The sequence below is a fragment of the Dermacentor variabilis genome, chromosome 4 (genome assembly GCF_050947875.1).
Source record: "Dermacentor variabilis isolate Ectoservices chromosome 4, ASM5094787v1, whole genome shotgun sequence".
Lineage (NCBI taxonomy): Eukaryota > Metazoa > Arthropoda > Arachnida > Ixodida > Ixodidae > Dermacentor > Dermacentor variabilis.
The window spans coordinates 228377188-228400158 of record NC_134571.1 but is presented as its reverse complement, the minus strand read 5'-3'; the positions used below and the strand labels follow the sequence as shown (position 1 = coordinate 228400158).

The 22971-nt window shown below is 47.5% G+C and overlaps 1 protein-coding gene across 4 annotated transcripts in view; it reads left to right on the top strand.

The window, feature by feature from the left end:
• Positions 1 to 22971, top strand: part of LOC142580154 (very long chain fatty acid elongase 7-like) — a 238171-nt gene that overhangs the window by 172351 nt on the left and 42849 nt on the right. For all 4 annotated transcript variants that reach the window (XM_075691012.1, XM_075691011.1, XM_075691013.1 and 1 more), the window contains one exon: positions 4131 to 4331. In XM_075691012.1, the coding sequence (XP_075547127.1) occupies positions 4131 to 4331 (201 nt within the window). The remainder of the gene's footprint in view (positions 1 to 4130; positions 4332 to 22971) is intronic.

The window sequence follows — 22971 nt, the reverse complement described above, 5'->3', positions numbered from 1 at the left end:
GTCTCGTCGGTTCTGCGTGTGCACACAAACGACCTACGTGGTGTGTTTTTATTGATATGTACAAATCCATTTCACGCATTTCTAACACTATGGATGTCATGTCTTTTGCTCCATGAATTGCACTTCAAACTTTTGACTCTCTATGCCATGTCTTATGTTGGTCTAGTGAATATTCAGTTTAGTGAACTTTCAGTTAAGTGAACTATTTCTTTCGGTCCCTTGAAGTTCACTCAAGTGAGAGTTCACTGTATATACAAACAGAGTAGGCGACGGTTCAATTACCACTCAGAGGTTGGCGTCTCTCGGTGTGTAATGTCCCTACGTGTAATTGTCTTTGCTATGACTAATACTGCTTCGTCTTTCCGGCGCATCTGCAGCCTCGTTTTTAAACACGAAAGAGTTTTATGCTGGCGCCCACGATAAATTTCCTCTGAAACATGTGACGTCGACGCGAACGTATCATTGTATCAGTGAAGCCTCAGTTTCCCTTTAGACAAAACAACTCGCGTATCTTGGGAGCGGCACTTAGAAGTTCTGTATTGTGGTTTCCTTGCGCGATGCAGATGATGGCCCTGTTCCTTCTCGTTGTTTTGATCCTTGACAGCAGCTAAAATAAATAAATAAATAAAAGGCTCAGTTGTTAGTGCGCCTACGTGGTTGTCTAGCGTCTCCTTCCTTAGTTGGTTGTTTTATTTTGCACCTTCGTTGTAATCTCATAACGTGTCTGGTCATTACGCCTGGTCCTGATAGCACTGGGTCGATTCACCCGCCGTGGTTGCTCAGTGGCTATGGTGTTAGGCTGGTGAGCACAAGGTCGCGGGATCGAATCCCTGCCACGGCGGCCGCATTGGCGTGGCAGGGCCGCAGGCCGTGGCGGCGGCCGCAAAAGCAGTGAAGAAACTAGGAATTGGCAAGAATCAAATGTATGCCTTAAAAGACAAAGCCGGCAATATGATTACTAATATGGATGAGATAGTTCAAGTGGCTGAGGAGTTCTATAGAGATTTATACAGTACCAGTGGCACGCACGACGATAATGGAAGAGAGAATAGTCTAGAGGAATTTGAAATCCCAGAGGTAACGCCGGAAGAAGTAAAGAAAGCCTTGGGAGCTATGCAAAGGGGGAAGGCAACTGGGGAGGATCAGGTAACAGCAGATTTGTTGAAGGATGGTGGCCAGATTGTTCTAGAGAAACTGACAACCTTGTATACGCAATGCCTCATGACTTCGAGCGTACTGGAATCTTTGAAAAACGCTAACATAATCCTAATCCATCAGAAAGGGGACGCCTAAGACTTGAAAAATGATAGACCGATCAGCTTACTGGAAAGTATTCCGTTCCCTGGAAAGTATTTACTAAGGTAATTGCATATAGAATGAGGAACACCTGAGACTTCCGTCAACCAAAGGACCAGGCAGGATTCCGTAAAGGCTACTCAACAATAGACCATATTCACACTATCAATTAGGTGATAGAAAAATGTGCGGAATATAACCAACCTTTATATATAGCTTTCATTGATTACGAGAAAGCGTTTGATTCAGTCGAAACCTCAGCCGTCATGGAGGTATTACGGAATCAGGGCGTAGACGAGCCGTATGTAAAAATACTGAAAGATATCTGTAGCGGCTCCACAGCCACCGTAGTCCTCCATAAAGAAAGCAACAAAATCCCAATAAAGAAATGAGTCAGGCAGGGAGATACGATCTCTCTGCAATGCTATTCACAGCGTGTTTACAGGCGGTATTCAGAGACCTGGAATGGGAAGAATTGGGGATAAGAGTTAATGGAGAAGACCTTAGTAACTTGCGATTCGCTGATGATATGGCCTTGCTTTGTAACTCAGGGGACCAACTGCAATTTTTGCTCACTGACATGGAGAGGCAAAGCCGAAGGGTGGGCTAAAAATTATTCTGCAGAAAAGTAAACTAATGTTTACCAGTCTCGGAAGATAACAGCAGTTTACGATAGGTAGTGAGACACTGGAAGTGGTAAGGGAATACGTCTACTTAGGACAGGTAGTGACTGCGGATTCGGATCATGAGACTGAAATATTCAGAAGACTAAGAATGGGCTGGGGTGAGTTTTGCAGGCATTCTCAGATCATGAACAGCAGATTGTCATTATCGCTCAAGAGAAAAGTTTATAACAGCTGTGTCTTACCAGTACTCACGTACGACACAGAAACCTGGAGGCTCACGAAAAGCGTTCTACTTAAATTGAGGACGACACAATGACCTATGGAAAAAAGAATGATAGGGGTAACGTTAAGGGATAATAAAAGGGCAGCTTGGGTGAGGGAACAAACGTGAGTTAATGATATCGTAGTTGAAATCTAGAAAAAGAAATGGGGGGGGGGGGGGGGGGCATGGGCAGGACACGTAATGAGGAGGGAAGATAACCGATGGTCATTAAGAGTTACGGAATGAATTCCAAGGGAAGGGAAGCGTAGCAGAGGGCGGCAGAAAGTTAGGCGGGCGGATGAGATTAAGAAGTTTGCAGGGACAACATGACCACAATTAGTACATGACCGGGGTAGTTGGAGAAGTATGGGAGAGGCCTTTGCCTTGCAGTGGGCGTAACCAGGCTGACGATGATGATGATAATGATGATGTACGACGTACGAAATTTTGCTGTCCTTTTAGAGCGCTTGGAACTAAAAACGTTAAACAGATAATGTGGACTAATGACCTTTGCGGGCTCAGAAAATCAGATTGCTGGCGTTTGCTTCAATCGCGCTCCTATTGGGAAATCGCAATCGCAGGGCAAAACGTCGAATTGGAGTTATTTTTATCTGTCATGTGAGTATAATAGTGCAGTAATAGCCACACAGTGCTGGTATATTCACTGTTTATTCCTCATCCACACAGAGTCTAGACACACATGAGACGCTTCAATGTATGGTTTACGCTGCGCTAAACTATATTGTACCGTTCCAAAAACGTCACGTTACCTAAAATTTAGTCAAACGTATAAGCGACAGTGCTAGCGACTTAGCAGCGATATTTGGCAGAAATTGAGCGACTTTTTCCTCTCGCTTTAGTGACCTGCTTCAAAATGCATGGCAGCACTGCTTTCACCCACATTCAATGGACCAGATTTTAATGTGATTGGCCGGTGTGTGCCTCATACACATTTGCCAATACGATGTGCCTGAGAAACGTTAGGCAACGTTAAATCTCAAATATGACTTACGAACAAATACCACGCCCAGGTTTACCCAAGGCTAAGCCGTACTAGATGAAATTGTCGTGTCGCGCACTATTTTGATGTCAATTTATTATTGCAGCTTACTTTATGATAGGACTGTCTGCAATACCACGCTGGTCCTCGTCATGCCGTGGTGAATCAAGTGATTAAATAACGGATTCCACCACGAGAAGTGTGATGTCAAGTGAGCCACTCCAGTTCGTGGTTGCACCTTGCTTCGGTTAGTATTTTCATCATCTGAGCATAATAGCACATTGCTTATAATGTGGAAAACGCAACCAATAGGTCACTATGTATGCGATTATGATTAGGAGATCCTGGGTTCACCAGCCAAGAGCGACAGCGTGACAGCATGAGTACATTCACTCTCAACATCCAAGAGTTAATTGCCTTGGAAGGGGCGGCAGGCAAATATCTTCGGGCATATAGATTGTAAATGGTGCATTTATAAACTTGCACAAGCAAGCAGAAATGATTCATAGCTGGCTACGTAGCTTCTGCTCCTCCGTGCCTATTTTAAATGTTGTGAGGTCCTGGTAAGCCACAGCTTGTAAGTGATGCGCGAAATAATGGAAGCAGAGTGCATTAGCAGCGCCACATTTTGTGCGGTAGTTCCCCGTCTACTGAGATGACACCAAGTGAAGCTGAATCGGTTCTGTGGATGTTCTCTGTGCCTGGTGATTTGTTAACACGTGGCCTTTGAAATGACAAGTCTGTCCCTTTGCTTGAAGGACGATTTGTTTTCTTTCTACGCACCCCAATAGACAGTTCTTGTTCCGTCACCTATAAACATTGTAGGAATTAAGGCGGGCCCGTCTTGCTCGCGGTTTTGCCATGATTTAGACAATTGCTTTTTCACCAAAACGCATTTGAGCAGGCACCACTGTGAAGCGGCGAGCTAACGTTTTCGCCTGTGCAGGTGAGCGGCCTGCACGTGTTCCACCATTGCGTGATCGCGTGGAACATGTGGATCTGCGTGACGTACGGGGCCCAGGCGCAGACCATCTTCGTGACGTGCATGAACACGCTGGTACACTTGGTCATGTACTCGTACTACTTCCTCGCTGCACTGGGGCCATGCGCCCAACCGTTTCTTTGGTGGAAGCGGTACCTCACGCAGGTACGTACACACCCCGATATTCGTGCGTCCTCCCTAAGCAAATGCATCTATCCGCGATATGCACTTCAAATGCAATCATTATTTGTTGCAAGTTTGCCAATCAACATTTGTCTGAAAGATTCTATTGAGACCTTAGCCGAATTCTTGCCACCGTGATGTTCTAAAGACTCTCATGAAACTCTTGCACGGGTGCGTTCTAGATTTAACACTTTGAAGGCTCTTTGCTGCTCTTGTTCGCTTACCCACATATAGACTCCCGTTATCTACCCCTCTTTCTCTCTTCACGCCCGCCTCTCTTCCCCAGTGCTTAACAGCAGGTCAGAAAGTTGATTCAGGCCGACTTGTGAACTTTCCTATCGTAATAAATAGATATCTCTCTCGCTCTCTCTAAAGGAAAATCAGGACATCAGTCACGACACAATAAATAATTGTTTAGGTCAAAAAACTTGCACATACTTGCAGTGCATGAAAAAAAGATCTAACATAGCACATACCTCAGACAGAACGGAAGACGACATAGTGCTTTCTGTTGGAGACCTTTGTTTCTATGTTCAACCAACGCCTCCTATAATGTACTATGCCTGGAACGCGAGCCGCAAACGCGCTGCCCTTCCCTCGCCTGTACTCTCCTCCTTTTGGTTCGGTGGCGAGCGCCTCTTGCGGCCAGCCCTTGTAAGCACGCCGGTGGCGCGGCTACCGGGAGCGACGTCGGCAGCCAAGCGGCTGGCGCGTCGTGAGCTTTCAGCGGCGGCGGCTGTGGTTGTCATGGAGACCGGTACGGTGGCGCGCGCCGTCCTGCGGCGCATGGGCGCAAAACTCGGCAGAGAGCTTCCTATGGAAAAGAGAGCGACGTTCCAGGCATATAGTTATAGGAGGCGTTGGTTCAACCATCAGGCAAACATTAGTCTTAAGAGTTAACAGTAATGTTTAAGGTGAAGCCGTTTTTGTCTTTTCCGCGGAGTTTAGCGCTCGACGTTGTTACCTTGTCGGATTTATGTGTGACTGTTGTTACATGGAAAGTCGCACACGAGAAGGTATATCGAAGTATATTTACAAATGAATACGCTGCACTTGGACAAAAGGCAACAGCCCGCGCAAGGCTCCAATTGTCGTCGTCTTCGCACCACTGGCCTCTTCGTCATCGTAAATACCGTAGCACCACCCCCGGCGGCAAGAGCGCCATCCCGGAGCCAGTGAAGTCCGGAAGCAGCGTAGTAGCCGACTATCGTGCACGACGTCACTGGATGCTAGAGTAGAACGTGAGGGAGCCATTTCATTGGTCACTGGCGTCACCTCGCTTAACACGCAGAAGGGCCTCATGTAGTAAGATAGGAGCTTCTCTGAGAGTCCCACCGCATGATAAGAGGGTGACCACAGGAGCGCACCAGGCGAAAACTGTGCGTCACGGTGGCGGACACACGCCACTGAATGGTTTGCGACGCCCTCGTTTGAGTGCAAAAAAGCTGGCGTGCACAGTCAGCCAGGGTTCCTAGTTGAACTTTTCCCCTTGCACAGCTCCTGACACTCGCTTGCCACGAAAGCAACAGTTCAGGTTATGCTTCCTGGCGTTGTTTTCCGTCGAAAACAAGTTGCAGCTGATGCTTGGGTAGCTGGTGGTTGCGATGCACGTACCTGATACGCAAGCAAAGGTGAAATTTTCTCCCACTTCTTAAACTGCGTCTGAAGGAGGAACTCACTGGCCTGAAAGATGTATAAACGCTGTTTCTCTTTTTTTTCATTTCATTTTCTTTTGTAAACCGCCCTAAAAGGTGGTGATGTGAGTGCGTTTAGGTATGGCAATGATTATCTTCTTTTCATCGATACTGGCTGGTGTGTTGACACGAAGGTAGGTGGGCTGAAGGTTCTCAAAGAAAAATGGTCGGTGTTGAAGTACACCTTTGAGATGCCTAAGGACGGGCGCATACGCTTTGTGGACTTGAGTATTTCTTTTGATGGCATTCATACCTACTGGATATGTGCCCCAAATAGCGTAAAACAATTTAATTCCGTTTGGGTACTCAAAGATCGTCAAGAACGCCATTGCAGTCTCCTGTTTGAATGCGACACTTAAGAAATCTTGCCCGTATCGCATAGAAGAAAGTTTTGTAAAGCAAATTGTGCGGCTCAAGCTTTCACGATCTCCTCAAGACCACTTGGCTTTCTTCGGTAAAAGATTCTGCAAAAGGTAAAGGCACAATCGAGAGGTTTGGAGCCAAAAAGGACCAGCAAAAAGATGACAATTGCCAGCATTTTCTATCTTCACGGCGTGTCCCATCGCCTAAAAAAGGTAGAGGATAAGTACGGATGTAACGTCGTTTATTAGGCGGACAACAAGCTTGGCAAGCTACGCGGGGTAGTGGAGAAAAGCAGGTAGAAAGCGAAGGCCAAAGCATTCGTGGGCGCATGATCAAGCAGCGAGAAAGTTTAGTCGAGTGCGGCAAAGGTGTTGTGTAAAACGTTCCGTTGTCTTGTGGGAAGTGTTATGTCGGGTTAACGGGTCGTTGTCTGAATTGCAGCGCAGTGGACCACAGCGCTCCTCTGGGGGGCAGCCGTGTTCAAACTTATCATTACACTGTAAGGAATGCGGCTGCGCACCTATGTTTTATGAAACAAGGGTACTCTCGAGAATCAGGGACAAGGTGGCACGATAAATAGAAGACGCATTTTTATAATCAAATCGGCTGAAACGCGAGGCCATTCCTCGCGCTACATGACGCTTAGTTGTATTATTAGCTCGATACCCACCTGGTCTAAGTCACGTGAGAACTGAGAACATGGTGCCCTTCCACTCTGTGAAGAAGGATGACCAGCGACGCTGTGTGTCTGTGGGCCCTTTAATGGCGAACTGCACCTCCGGGATCGGCCCACGTATGCTTACCACGCCAACGCCTTACCACGCCTGCTTACCACGCCAACGACACGAAAATATCCATGGAAAGTAGGGGCATAAAGCTTCGCTGTAAAAAGCTTTTTCTAATCTTTTCCTTGGGACCACGTACTTTTTTAAGCGCGTCTATATATCAGTCTGTTTTTTTTTCCTCTATTATATCCTTAGTTGATAGCCGGCGCTGTCTCTGTGTCCATGTTATTTCGCTCTTGCCAAGTCCAAGGCCTACTCGCCCAGTATTCTCATTAGGATTCTGGGCTCTAGCTATCATCGAATTTTGCACTTCAGGCGCACTTCTTGCAGTGTGCGGCAAGATACCCGTTGTCTCCGTTTTAGACTTTATTGCAGTGTTGCCTAAAAGATCAGATGCAACGAAATTTCACTTGGGGTAATTAGATGCCTAGCGTATACTCTCAAACTAGTCTTGGCAATGCCGCAGGCCTGATAATTGCCTAATTTTATTATTAGCGGCTGCTAAAGGTGCCCTGAACCATCTCTATTCAAGTGGGAAAAGACATGTGAAGTGAAAATAGGCTATTTAAGAAATAATTTGCCGCAACAAGTACTTCAACGCGTTCAGCAGAAGCAGATTAATTGGTAATCAGACACTGCCTCCGCTGTGCTCCCGTTTCTTCTTCAAGCCTTGCACTGCGAAGGCTACGAGGCAGTGAGGCGTGCCGCCAATGCCGTCTAAATATCACCGGTGCGCGCATTTCAAATTTTATTGTGAATGTTAACGTAGAAGCCACGACTTTCGACTTTGGTGCCTACAGAGCGCCAAACCTAAGCCAAACACGGTTGTCCTACGCAGGGGCGTAGCCAGGGGGGGCGGGGAAGGGGGGGGGCTTCAGCCGCCGCCCCCCCCCCCCCAACGAAATTTCTTTGTGCTGTCATGCGCCGCCGACCAAAACAACCCCCGGCGCCGGAAATCATGCTCGATTTTGTCTAGAATGGCTTTTTCACGCTCGAAAACTCATTTTAGCGCGAACATTGCGAACTCGCGCTGGATTTCGCGGCAACGCCTATGCACCGGGAGTCGCATATCGTAACGCAAGGAACCCCATCCTAGCACAAAGTCTCAAAGGCGTTTTGATGGCAAGCGGCCTGGTCGCGGCATCTCGCGGAGGCTGTGGTATCTAGGGAGCGCTTGGATTTCAATTCTGAAACTTTATGGGCATAATGTTCTCGCGAACGCTTGATGCGAAAGGTACATTGACACTTCCAAAGTCGTGCTTTAGATTTTCAATTCCAGAATTTTGTGGGTTTAATGCTGTTATAAACATTTGACGCCAAAGGTGCATTGACTTTTCTAAAGTCGTACATCGGACCATACAACGAGACAAGTCAAATCAACACACTATCAGTCAAGTTGACAAAACACACAGCGAGGTCCGATGAGACGAAGCATTGTGAGGGTTCATTTGTGCTGTCATATTTTTTTTCACCTGCGCCAAGGAAACCATGTCGAGGCACTGATGTCAGCAAAGGCAACTACGTTCTTCTTTATTTTTTGCTTTGGCTTTTAATGGCGAGCACACATTGAGCTTCGTCAGTTTTCTTGTTCTCCTACCCGCGGGCAGCCAGAGCCAGCCAGAGCGCATGCGTTTTTCTCGTGTTGCCCCGACCAACGCCCGGCGCACATCGGCGCGCGTTCGTTTTTCTCTGGCCGAGTGGATTTTTGCCTGCCAGTGTTTTGGACTCCTTCTGGCTAGCAGACGAGAAAAAGAAACAATGGTCGCTCGCTGCCATCACTGTGGGGACTCGATGTGTTGCAACGCGTTCGCTTGAGCGCAACCTATTTTGTGGGAATGCCTTGTCTCGCCGCTGTAGGATACCAAGCAGTATGGGTATGGTTCTCTGTGGACCAAGCGTCTCACGTTTTCTTTTTCGATATTACTTCGGTAGCCCAACTAGGTGCCCAAAGTAGGTATTCGATTGTAGCCAACATGCTTACCTTTCCGTTATTTCATTTCGGTGCCCCCCGCAGCACAAAAGAAAAAAAAAACATTGTTGCGGCGCAGCGAATTGTCGCATGGTGAAAGTTTGATTTTGTCACTTCTTTTGCGGAGAGTAATGGGCCACGGTAGGCTTTAGTTGCCGGATATTCTTATTACATTATTGCGATAGCAATTATACGGACACTCCAGGCGCTTTCCTGCCGTCGCCTTCATGTTCCGTATAAAGTGCAAGGGCCGAGGTCGCGGGATCGAATCCCGGCCACGGCGGCCGCATTTCGATGGGGGCGAAACGCGAAAACACCCGTGTGCTTAGATTTAGGTACACGTTAAAAGAACCCCAGGTGGTCGAAATTTCCGGAGTCCCCCACTACGGCGTGCCTCATAATCAGAAAGTGGTTTTGGCACGTAAAACCCCAAATATTATTATATTATAAAAGTCCAAGGGCGGTAACATCGCGATTGCGTGCCGTGTGCTGTATGTACGAGTGAAAAGGGGTGGGTGGGGGTGGCATAGGTGAGCCGTTTAGTGAGCCGGCGATGGTCGCTCATTCTTGTGTGCGCAAGGAAGAAAAGCGGGAGCAAACGTGCCGCCTTCCGTCGCACGCGGTACTTCGGATGGAGTGTAGGGAGGGGGGGCTTGTTAGGGTTGGCGTCGGACACCACGGGCGATACGTCATCCCCCTAGCCTCTACTTGGTCGGAGCTAACGGGCGACAGGTCATTCACCCTACCTTCTGCTAGTCCGGAGCCCACGGGTGACAGGTCATTCCCCCTACCTTCTACTAGGCCGGAGCCCACGGGTGACAGGTCGTTCCCGCTACCTTCTACTAGGCCGGAGCCCACGGGCGACAGGTCATTCACCCGACCTTCTCCCGGATTCGTCGAAAAGAGGATCGACTTCTTCCCGTGCTCGGTAATGCAGCAGGAGGGGCCCTCTCTCTGTGCCTGTCACATGTCATCGACGGAAGCAAGATCCCGCCCACACTTGTAGAGAGCCTATTAAAGGGGCTCTGAAATGTACTTTTATATACTTCATGCATTTATCTTCTTTCAACTACCTTTGAATAAACCGTGCAAGTTTCGAACTAGCAAATCGTCTCGCGCCTGCTTGGTCGCCATGATCTACCGGATGCCTGCAGCCCGCCGACAACGCCACGCTACCCAATGAGTAATGTCGGTCGAGCTTCGATAGGCAGGCGCCGCTACTTCTCAGCAGCAGTACGGTACGCTACCCTGGAGTACGCAACAAACTGGCTGGCAGCGATTGGGATACGGAATCCTGGAGACCCCAACTTGGACGACAACTACGAGATCGTAGCCTCTTCGTCCTGGCAACAACGTTCGGAAGGAAGGTGTCTGGATCATCACTGCATATGGTGAGTGCACGGCTTTTCTTCACTGAGATATCACTTGGCTTTTACGTATTTTTTCGAAAGTACATTGCAGTGATTTTTTCTTTAAACCGCTGACGGAAGTTTGAGTACGTCAAGGTTGTATAGAGTGAAGGTTTAGCAGCACTAAGGGCAGCCATGAACATGAAAGAAGCCGGAATTGTTGAGCTTGGCCAAAGAGTTGGGCCTACAAATTGCCGAATCAAAGAGAAAGCCAGAGATCATTGAGGCGATCGAAGCGACCGGGGCAGACAACGAGGAACTGACGGAATGCCTAGAGAGCATTAAAGAGAGAGAGGAAGAGCGTAAGCGCCTAGAGAAAGAGGAAAAAGAAGAGCGTAAGCGCCTTGAGGAAAAAGAGGAGCGCGAGCTGGCAGCACGTGAGGCCAAAGAAGAGCGCGACCTCGAAATGAAGCGCCTAGAGATTGAGCTTCTGAAAGCACAAAATTCTGAAAGACCTAGCACAGAGGCACGCGAAAATGAACGCAGAATGACAGACTTGATGGCACCCTACGCAGTAGGAGGGGACATGGGTCTTTTTCTGGTACAGTTTGAGCGCACGTGTGAGAAGGCAAAATTCGCGAAAAACACGTGGCCGCAACGCTTGCTTACGTTACTGCCACGTGAGGTAGCTGATATTATCGCCCGCATGGGGAAAGAAGAAGCAGAGGACTTCGATGAAGTCAAAACAAATCTGCTTAAAAAGTACAGATTATCAGCGGAAGCATTCAGGCGAAAGTTCAGGGAAGTCGAGAAGACCAAGAGTAAGTCATATTCAGAGTTTGCGTACACCTTGGAGGTAAACCTGAAGGAATGGCTCAGAGAAGAGGGTGCACTCGGCGACGCCGAAAAGACAATGCAGTGCGTTGCCTTAGAACAGTTCTACCGCCGGCTGCCAGTTAACATCAAGCGTTGGGTTCAGGATAGGCCAGGCGTAGACACTATCACGAGAGCGGCCAATCTCGCTGAGGAGTACGTAACCCGCCGGGCGTTCGAAGGCAACGAAGCTCCTAAGAAGGAGGTGACTAAATACAGACCCGACAAGCCAGAGCGTTGGTCGAAGTCGAATCCGTATCAAGCAAAGGAAAGGTCAGATTCAGTAAAAAGTAGTGACGAGAACAGCAAGGGAAGGGAGGAGTCACCCGAACAGAGGGCAGAAAGGCAAAAGAAAAGGGCTTTCGAGGCCAAGAAACCAATAGTTTGCTACAACTGCCAGCAAACGGGGCATATCTCCGTGGGATGCAAAAATCCCAAACTAGTGTTGATGTCACTAACTAGTAACGAGGAAAACCTGAAATTGCTAGAACCGTACATTCGAGACCTCGTGGTAAACGGAAACCGTGTAGAGTGCTTCGCGACTCGGCAGCCACAATGGACGTAGTGCATCCGTCGGACGTAGAGGAAGGCCAGTTCACGGGAGAATGTGCTTGGATAAGGCAAGCCGTGGAAACCTCCAGTGTTTGTCTCCCAGTGGCCAAGATTCGTATCGAAGGACCTTTTGGAGTACTAGACACTGAAGCTGCCGTCTCGGCACATCTCCCGCCTCAGTATCCATATTTGTTTTCTAACAAATCTGAGGATTTGCTATGACGCAGGGGAATCGGGTTTAGTGAAAGGATAGTGCAAGCCTTAACTCGTTCCAAGGCACGGAAGCTCGCGGCAAAGGCAGTGTATGATGGTCCAGTAGTGGAGGAAAGAGGTTTGAAGGAGGATTCGTCCACCAGTACCGAACAGGACAGCCCTATAGGGGATGATGCGGAAGGTACAGCAGCTAATGAAGAAGTCAGGAAAGCAGCAGACCCTGAAATGTCTCGCGAGGCAGAATGCAGGCAAAGGTTATTGAATGTAAGCCCTGCCACATTGATTGCTGAGCAGGAAAAAGATTCCACCCTGCGTAACCAAAGGCCTGACGCTAAAGAAGGTGTAGCCAAACAGAACGTGAAGTTCCTAAAGAGGGCAGGCATCCTCTATAGAAAGTACACCAGACGAAAGGGAGTGAAATTCGACCAACTCGTGGTGCCTCATCCCTATCGTGAGCAGCTCCTGCACCTGGTTCACGGGGGCTTTTGTACAGGGCATCTGGGCATTCGTAAAACAAAGGACCGCTTATTGCAGGAATTTTACTGGCCCGGCTGCATTCGAGAAATAGAAGCATTTTTAAGAAGCTGCGACACATGCCAACGCATAGGCAAGCCCGGAGATAAGGCTAAAGCGCCAATGAAACTTGTTCCCATTATCACGGAGCCATTTCGCTGGCTCATAATAGACACAGTGGGACCACTTCCTGCAACGCAGTTTGGCTATCGACATATTCTTACTGCACTATGCCCCGCAACGAAATTTCCCGAGGCAGTGCCTCCCAAGGAACTAAGCTCGGCGGAGATCGTCAACGCACTTTTATCTATCTTCGCGCGAGTAGGGTTTCCCGCAGAAATCCAGTCAGATCAAGGATCCGCCTTTACGAGCGCACTGACCTCGACGTTTCTGGAAAGGTGCGGTATTAAAATTATCCATAGCTCAGTGTACCACCCGCAGTCAAACGCGGTAGAGAAAGTCCACTCAGTCATGAAACGGCTTTTGCGAGCCCTTTGTTATGAGCACAAAGCCGATTGGGAGAGTTGCTTGCCTGCAGCAATGTTCGCGCTTCGAACTGCACCGCACGAATCAACAGGTTTTTCACCTTCAGAGCTCGTTTACGGACGCTACCTTCGCTCCCCTCTCCGCATTGTTCGAGAAGCCTGGGAAGGCCGGGCAGACGATCCTTCGGTTGTGGCATACGTGCTAGAGCTGTTGCACCGTCTGCACGCTTCTCAGGAATTAGCAGGGCAGGAAATGCGTAAGGCACAAAGCAAGGCTAAGCGGTACTATGACAGGACGGCTCGCACGCGGCGCTTTGAAGTGGGGAAAAAGATAATGATCCTGAAACCCTCGTTGAAATACAAACTAGAGGTTCAATGGGAAGGACCGGTTGACATAATTGAGAAATTATCTGAAACAAACTACGTAATCATGGTACCGGGGAAAACGAAGGACACCACAAGTGTACCATAGCAATCTACTTAAACCCTACAGGCAGAGGGAAGCCATTGTGAACATGTCCCTTAACCAACCTGAGGAAATGCCTGTCAACTTTCCAGAGTTAACAGCAGTGACGGAGACAAAAGACATTGACAAGACAGTTAGTAGAACAGGCGGAGTTGAATCCCAATCAAAGGGCCGAGCTGAGGAAACTCGTGTTTGAATTTAAAGACGTATTTTCAGATACACCGGGCAGGACAACTGCGATCGTTCACGATATCGAGTTAACCTCGTCGGACCCAGTTCGTTCGAAAGCTTATCGCGTTTCGCCTCGGCAACGTGAAGTCATGGCCGCTGAAATAAACAAGATGTTAGAGCTAGGTGTAATCGAGCCAGGAGAGAGTGATTATACCTCGCCTCTTATCTTGGTTGAGGTCCCAGGAAAAGAGCCGCGGCCATGTATCGACAACCGCAGGCTAAATTTAATCACGAAGGACCAGACTTATCCAATACCGCATATCGAGGAAAGGCTTGAAAAGGTGAGCAGTGCTAATTTCATCTCTACGCTCGATTTAGTCAGAGGGTATTGGTAGGTTCCGTTGACCGAGAGGGCAAGCCGGCTTGCAGCGTTTATTTCGCCGATGGGAACCTTTCGTCCGAAAGTCCTGAGTTTTGGATTGAAGAATGCGCCATATTGCTTCTCTAGCCTTATGGACCAGGTGCTACGAGGAATGGAGGACTTTGCACTTCCCTATCTCGATGACATAGCTATCTTTCTTCATCATGGGCGGACCATATGCAACACCTGCGAACCGTGTTGTGTCGGCTACGAGAGGCCAACTTAACTGTTAAGGCTCCCAAATGCCAATTAGGGCGCGCGGAGGTAGCTTATCTAGGTCATGTAATAGGGCAAGGCCATGGTCGGCCTTCCGAGGTTAAACTGACCGCGATAGAGAACTTCCCGCAACCACGCACCAAGCGGGACATCAGATCATTCCTTGGCTTGGCGGGTTATTACCAAAGATATATCCCGCGGTATTCCGAGATTGCGAGTCTTTTAACGGATGCTCTCAGAAAAACAGAACCACAAACGGTAAAGTGGGATGACGCAAAAGAAAAGGCTTTTAGTATGCTGAAGAACGCACTAACGAGTCAGCCAGTGTTGAACGCGCCCGACTACTCTAAGCCATTCATTCTTCAGTGTGATGCCAGTGACAGGGCTATGAGGGTGGTGCTCTGTCAAAAGAGAGATGACGAGAACGAACACCCTGTACTGTACGCCAGTAGAAAGCTTTCAGTTCGTGAGGAAGCATACAGTGCATCAGAAAAGGAATGCGCCTGCGTAGTTTGGGCGGTACAGAAGCTAGCTTGCTATATCGCTGGCTCAAGATTCACCATAGAGACTCATCACTGTCCCCTCACATGGCTGCAGTCCATGTCTACGAAAAACTGTCGTCTTTTGCGCTGGAGCTTGGCTCTTCAACAGTACACCTTCGATATTCGCTACAAGAAGGCTAAGCTTAACGGCAATGCCGGCGGTTTAAGTCGTTGTCCCTAGAGTATCGAAAGCCCCATGCTCATTTGGGTTTCCGTGGCATATTTTTTTCGTGCAATCATATGTTTTTCCGAAGTGAAGCCGATTGTTAGCTGATTTAAATAACCACGTCCTAACGCTTTCAAGAAATGGCTGGTTTTAGTGTTGAGGGGGGGAGGACGCGCGTAGGGAATGGGAAAGGTGTAGCGGGTTTTCTTTTTTTGTTAAAAGCCGGGTGTGTCTTGGGGGAGAGTGGCCTTGTGCTCGCTGCTTTGTGGTTGTGGGTCCGGCACTGTTCAGGGGTGATTGCTTGCCCACGCAGGAGACGAAAAGTTGCGAGACCTGCTTGCAAAGACCAATTTCACCGGACCGGACCAAGGAGAAAAGTCACAAGAGCGCCCCGAGGACGAATGACCATCCCCGGAATCTACCTGCTACGAACGAAGGGTTCGTGACCTCTGCGGGGAATCCTGATACCGAAACGCCGATCCCTCGTACAGCGGCTGCTGGCCCCTACACGTCGGGATCTTCCTCCCCCGCCGGAGATGCTGTTAGGGTTGGCGTCGGACACCACGGGCGATACGTCATCCCTCTACCCTCTACTTGGTCGGAGCCCACGGGCGACAGGTCATTCACCCTACCTACTACTAGGCCGGAGCCCACGGGCGACAGGTCGTTCCCCCTACCTTCTACTAGGCCGGAGCCCACGGGTGACAGGTCGTTCCCCCTACCTTCTACTAGGCCGGAGCCCATGGGCGACAGGTCATTCACCCGACCTTCTCCCGGATTCGTCGAAAAGAGGATCGACTTCTTCCCGTGCTCCGTAATGCAGGAGGAGGGGCCCTCTCTCTGTGCCTGTCACGTGTCATCGACCGAAGCAAGATCCCGCCCACACATGTAGAGAGCCTATTAAAGGGGCTCTGAAATGTACTTTTATATACTTCATGCTTTTCTTATCTTCTTTCAACTACCTTTGAATAAACCGTGCAAGTTTCGCACTAGCAAATCGTCTCGCCCCTGCTTGGTCGCCATGATCTACCGGATGCCTGCAGCCCGCCGACAACGCCACGCTACCAATAAGTAATGTCGGTCGAGCTTCGATAGGCAGGCGCCGCTACTTCTCGGCAGCAGTACGGTACGCTACCCTGGAGTACGCAACAGGCTGTTATCTGTTAATCTGTTGTTGCGCAACATGTTTATTTGCGTTGTTTGACGCATCATATATCATCATCATCATCATCAGCCTGGTTACGCCCACTGCAGGGCAAAGGCCTCTCCCATACTTCTCCAACAACCCCGGTCATGTACTAATTGTGGCCATGCCGTCCCTGCAAACTTCTTAATCTCATCCGCCCACCTAACTTTCTGCCGCCCCCTGCTACGCTTCCCTTCCCTTGGGATCCAGTCCGTAACCCTTAATGACCATCGGTTATCTTCCCTCCTCATTACATGTCCTGCCCATGCCCATTTGTTTTTCTTGATTTCAACTAAGATGTCATTAACTCGCGTTTGTTCCCTCACCCAATCAGCTCTTTTCTTATCCCTTAACGTTACACCTATCATTCTTCTTTCCATAGCTCGTTGTGTCGTCCTCAATTTGAGCAGAACCCTTTTCGTAAGCCTCCAGGTGTCTGCCCCGTAGGTGAGTACTGGTAAGACACAGCTATTATATACTTTTCTCTTGAGGGATAACGGCAACCTGCTGTTCATGATTTGGGAATGCCTGCCAAACGCACTCCAGCCCATTCTTATTCTTCTGATTATTTCCGTCTCATGATCCGGATCCGCCGTCACTACCTGCCCTAAGTAGATGTATTCCCTTACGACTTCCAGTGCCTCGCTGCCTATTGTAAATTGCTGTTCTCTCCCGAGACTGTTAAGCATTACTTTAGTTTTCTGCATATTAATTTTTAGACCCACTCTTCTGCTTTGCCTCTCCAGGTCAGTGAGCATGCATTGCAAGTGGTCCCCTGAGTTACTAAGCAAGGCAATATCATCAGCGAATCGCAAGTTACTAAGGTATTCTCCATTAACTTTTATCCCCAATTCTTCCCAATCCAGGTCTCTGAATACCTCCTGTAAACACGCTGTGAATAGCATTGGAGATATCGTATCTCCCTGCCTGACGCCTTTCTTTATTGGGATTTTGTTGGTTGCTTTATGGAGGACTACGGTGGCTGTGGAGCCGCTATAGATATCTTCCAGTATTTTTAAATATGGCTCATCTACACCCTGATTCTGTAATGCCTCCATGACTGCTGAGGTTTCGACTGAATCAAACGCTTTCTCGTAATCAATGAAAGCTATATATAACGGTTGCTTATATTCTGCACATTTCTCTATCACTTGATTGATAGTGTGAATATGGTCTATTGTTGAGTAGCCTTTACGGAATCCTGCCTGGTCCTTTGGTTGACAGAAGTCTAAGGTGTTCCTGATTCTATTTGCAATTACCTTAGTAAATACTTTGTAGGCAACAGACAGTAAGCTGATCGGTCTATAATTTTTGAAGTCTTTGGCGTCCCCTTTCTTTTGGATTGGGATTATGTTAGCGTTCTTCCAAGATTCCGGTACGCTCGAGGTCATGAGGCATTGCGTATACAGGGTGGCCAGTTTCTCTAGAACAATCTGTCCACTATCCTTCAACAAATCTGCTGTTACCTGATCCTCCCCAGCTGCCTTCCCCCTTTGCATATCTCCTAAAGCTTACTTTACTTCTTCCGGCGTTACCTTCGGGATTTCGAATTCCTCTAGACTATTTTCTCTTCCATTATCGTCGTGGGTGCCACTGGTACTGTATAAATCTCTATAGAACTCCTCAGCCACTTGAACTATCTCATCCATATTAGTAATGATATTGCCGGCTTTGTCTCTTAACGCATACATCTGATTCTTGCCAATTCCTAGTTTCTTCTTCACTGTTTTTAGGCTTCCTCCGTTCCTGAGAGCCTGTTCAATTCTATCCATATTATACTTCCTTATGTCAGCTGTCTTACGCTTGTTGATTAACTTCGAAAGTTCTGCCAGTTCTATTCTAGCTGTAGGGTTAGATGCCTTCATACATTGGCGTTTCTTGATCAGATCTTTCGTCTCCTGGGATAGTTTGCTGGTATCCTGCCTAACGGAGTTACCACCGACTTCCATTGCACACTCCTTAATGACGCCCACAAGATTGTCGTTCATTGCTTCAACACTAAGGTCCTTTTCCTGAGTTAAAGCTGAATACGTAGATTTAACGGCGACTTATACGTATATTTCAATATCTTGTTGCGAGGTTTTGTGTATATGTGCAGGGAACTTTGTTTTCGGTGACACTTTTTTGCCCTTTATCAAGCTGTGTCTTCACATTTGTATATTCCATTGTATCTTCGCATTTCTAATTTACGAAGGCGAGTGAAATGAAAGTGAGCCAACCCGCTCGGCGCAATAATGGTACGGTTCATTATCTGCGAGGCATGCGCGTGGCACAGAGGCATCTCACATTTACAATGGGACACGCAGGTGTGAGGATGAAAGTTTTTTAATGCTTTCATACGCTGGGTTGAACATGCTTGCGTGACATAATGGACACTACAAAATTTGAACAGCCTGGTGCCGTAAGGTTTTTGACAAATGAAGATGTTTCCGAAAAAGAAATTAGTCGCCGTATGGCTGCCGTGTACATTGAACATTGCATTTCATTTATCACTGTGAAGCGTTGAAGCAAACGGTTCGAAGAAGGACGTGAAAGTTGCATACACAATCCAAGACCAGGCCAAAGCCACCGTGCAATCACCCCCAACACAATTGCAAAGGCCGATTAGAAAACAACGAATGATAAGCATCGATGAATTGGCAGGGCGCGTGAGCATCAGTCACGGTTCGGCTCACACCATAATTTATGAACATCTCGGTTATCGGCTCTAGTGTACGCAATGGATGCCTAAGATTTTGAACCACCGCCAGAAGACGGAGAGGTTCGGCGCTGCCTTGACTCATCTAGTCCGGTATCATGAGGAGGGTGACGACTTTTTGTCTGCAATTGTGACCCGGGACGAATCATGGTGCCACTACTACGGGCCTGAAACACGATGGCAAAGCTTACAGCGGAAACATTTAAATTCAACACGCCGAAGGAATGCAAAGGCCGTCATTTCTGCCAGAAAGGTGTTGTTGACTTTCTTTTTCGATCGTCAGGGGCCATTATTGACCGAATTTGCTAAGCCTGGAGAAACTCTCAATCGTTTCCGATATTGTGAAACGTCAGATCGGCTGCGTGTCGCAATCAAGAACAAACGACGTGGAAAATTGCGGAATGGGGTCATCTTGTTCTATGATAATGCCCGTTCCCACGTCGCCGATATGGTTAATAAAAAACTGGCAAAGATCAAGTAGGAAACACTGCAACATCCGCCATACAGCCCAGACCTGTCGCCTTGCGACTTCCACTTTTTGGAGCATTTGAAAAAACAGCCCAAGCGAACCAGATTCTTGTCGGACAGTGACGTGAAAGATTCAGTTACAGTCTTTTTGAAGCAGCAACCCAAGGAGTTTTATGAGACGGGAATCACGCGACTCGTTAGTCAGTGGGACAAATGTCAATGCTCATGGAGACTACTTTTAAATAAAGTCGTCATTTGTAATATATTCGCATTGGCTCACTTTCATTTGACTCGCCCTCGTATATTTTACAGAACTCCTTCTTTTTATATTTTGCTCTCTGTTGCGAGTTTTTGGAATTTCGGAGCAATTACTCAAAATATGTGACCAGTGAAGGCTGTTCCTACGCAATAAATTCTAACGAAGGACAGCGTCGTTGAGATTTTTCCTTCGTCATTGCATACGTACAGAAGTGTAAACAATGCTCTTGAATGACAGAGAGATGCAAATGAGAGAGACGTGGAGGCTAACAAAGTTTTAATAAAATATTTCTCCTCAACTATTCTTTATTAAAGTTTCTTCTTCTTCCTCCTCAACTTGTTCATATCGTGGCCTTTACATTTTTCATATCAGCGGCATGCACTGCTTTGCTGGTTTCAAACTGATATAGCGCTAAAGTTCGTGTCATATTTGCTTTACCCATTAAATATACAGAAAACGTGGAAGCATTGATAACGGTTATTTTAGGCACAACTTTTGAGACATACGAGTATATTATTTGAGAAAAACAAGATATATTATCTGTCTTGACAGGGCGTAGCGTTCAAGAAATCGTTTGCAGCATCTTTGGCAATGGCAACGCAGTTATTATTAATGTTTAATGTATTTCATCCCTCGACAATTTCCATAATGAGGAGGCAGAGCTGCAAAGTGTGCCACCCCCCGAACGAAATTTTTGCCTACGCCACTGGCCCTATGCGATCTGCAGTGCGCCCAAGGAGGCCCAAGGTTCCTGGAGCGGCCAGCCACGTTGCGGGGGGCCCGAGATGGCGTCCTCTGCACACAAGCGGCCGCGCAATACGCGCGGCACTCGAGTGCCCTTTCGGTTCCCGATCAAAAAGTTCACAAAAATAATTATGCATCTCACATAAATATTTTACTTGCGATAATTCAATTTATTTACAGTAACATATCATACATCTATCTTCTGTGCGCATAAAAGCGTTTTACTGATTAGCTTCCTTATGAGTAAATAAAGCAAACATTTTTTGTTCGCGATATTGAACAAAGTTATATACCACTTCAATTTGATAACGTTTTCAATTATCTTTTTTTATGTACTATTATCATACCACTTTTTTTGCTATATTGTCATATTTTATGTGTGTGCTGCGTGTCATGTATACTGTGCCGATTATGTACGCGTAACCGACGCCCAGCCTGGCCAAAACCTTTTCTCTCGGTTCCTTGTTATCCTCGAAAAGAAAAAAATAAGTTTTAATGATACACCGCTAGTGTTAATTATTCTACTGCATAACATTTGCGACGTTGCTACACGGGAAGGGATCAAAATATCACACATTTAGCATCCTGAACGGTTTGATAGCGACATACTGAATTGGGTCGCTCAGTCGATCCTCACTGCGAAATAGCGAGGTACCACAGTATTCTGTATGCACTGAAAATATTGGTGCCACTCGTTCTTCCCGTTGTCTATTGTTTCTTTGCCGGATATTGGACAAGCCCAGCCCCGTTGACCGTTTTCGCGGAGCAGTTTGTCCCAGAGAAGCGATATGGCGCTCGCTTTCGGCGGCACGCCGCGCGTCCCCTCAGTGAGGGCGCACAAATACGAAACTCGATCATCTGTCGAAATGGAGCTGAGTTTTCGCTAACACGCTGCGCTCCAATCATGCCGGAATGAATCACGTGGATGGATACATGTGCAGTAGTTGGCTGCGAAAATACTGACTGGCATATTAAGGAATAGAATGAATCTGTGTAGTCAAGTTCGCGGACCGCTGCTGCAACTGTCCGCACGTGTTACGGGCACTTCGGAATGTACGGCTTTCTTCGAGCATACATAAATTTGTTTGTACGCCAGCATTGTATCACTAACCTTCAAAGAAAGTGCTTCGGCCCAGGAACGTCGGCGAGAGTAACGCTCGTTGAACAAAGCCCTCTCTGGCCATAGTATGCACACATAATCTGCACACATACGCACAGTATGCACACATAATCTACCCCGGCCACGGCGGCCGCATTTCGATGGGGGCGAAATGCGAAAACACCCGTGTGCTTAGATTTAGGTGCACGTTAAAGAACCCCAGGTGGTCAAAATTTCCGGAGTCCTCCACTACGGCGTGCCTCATAATCAGAAAGTGGTTTTGGCACGTAAAACCCCAAATATTATTATTATTATTATAATCTACCCCAACTGGCATGTAATCATGCGCCCACTCTATCGCCAACGTGTCCTCAAGTGAATGGGCCCACACTTCAATATATGTGCACATATACGCACAACAAATCACGGACTACACCGATAGCACGCGAATTTTTGAAGCTGAATGTTTCGTGACGGTCCACAAAAGTAAGCGAGCTACTAGCGAAAATGCATCTTTGCTACAAGGTATTACAATGTACAAATCGGCTACGTTTCAAGCCTTGCGCGCAGCAAGAACAAATCTATCGGCACTGAGCATACCCGCGAGCGATTAGGTAGAAACAATCAGATAGTGACCGCAGCAAGGAAATTTACCGAGTCGTTAATGTGACAAGCCATTGCTTCAAAATAAATATTTGTCAAATAATGAACGAAGAGGAAAACGCACTAATCCTGATTAAAATCCTGAGCAGAAAGTTTGAATAGCTTGGAATACATATTTAGCCTGGCTTTTGAAACAAGCACCATATACGCAGCTCGCGTCTTTTTGACATAGCTTAATGAGCTTCCAAAGTGCTTTTGCATATTCTCTAAAGGTGTGGCGAAAGCTTCGTGTCACCACCTACGATATCTCCCGAAGCGGAGTTTGCTAAGCCACACCGGCGTCATACACACCCATTGTGAACGCGGAGGCAATTTAGACACGCAATGGACGCGTCACAACGTGTTCAAACAGCGCAGCGCGCACAGCACGAAAAGGGTCAATATGCTCTGGCAGCTGAAATATGCGACAGAGAAGTGCTAGCATGAGAGACATACGACTCCCTAAAAGCTGTTGTAAATGTCATTTGAAGTTCCTTAAGCGCACAGATTTTCTAAACCACGGTTTCCACTCCTGATACACCTTGCTCGTTCATTTTTGAATGTTTTAAGCCAGTAAGGTAGTGTTCGCACTCTTTCTGTACGATTTGCTTGTTTGGTTTTCTTGGTTATTTGGTATATCGGAATGCTGAAGTAGCACTCTGCAATCTTCTTTGAGAGATTATATATGTGACAATGTAAAGAGTCAAACCCTAGCAGGTGAGGTTCAAGCTCTGCGAAGCACGCTCTC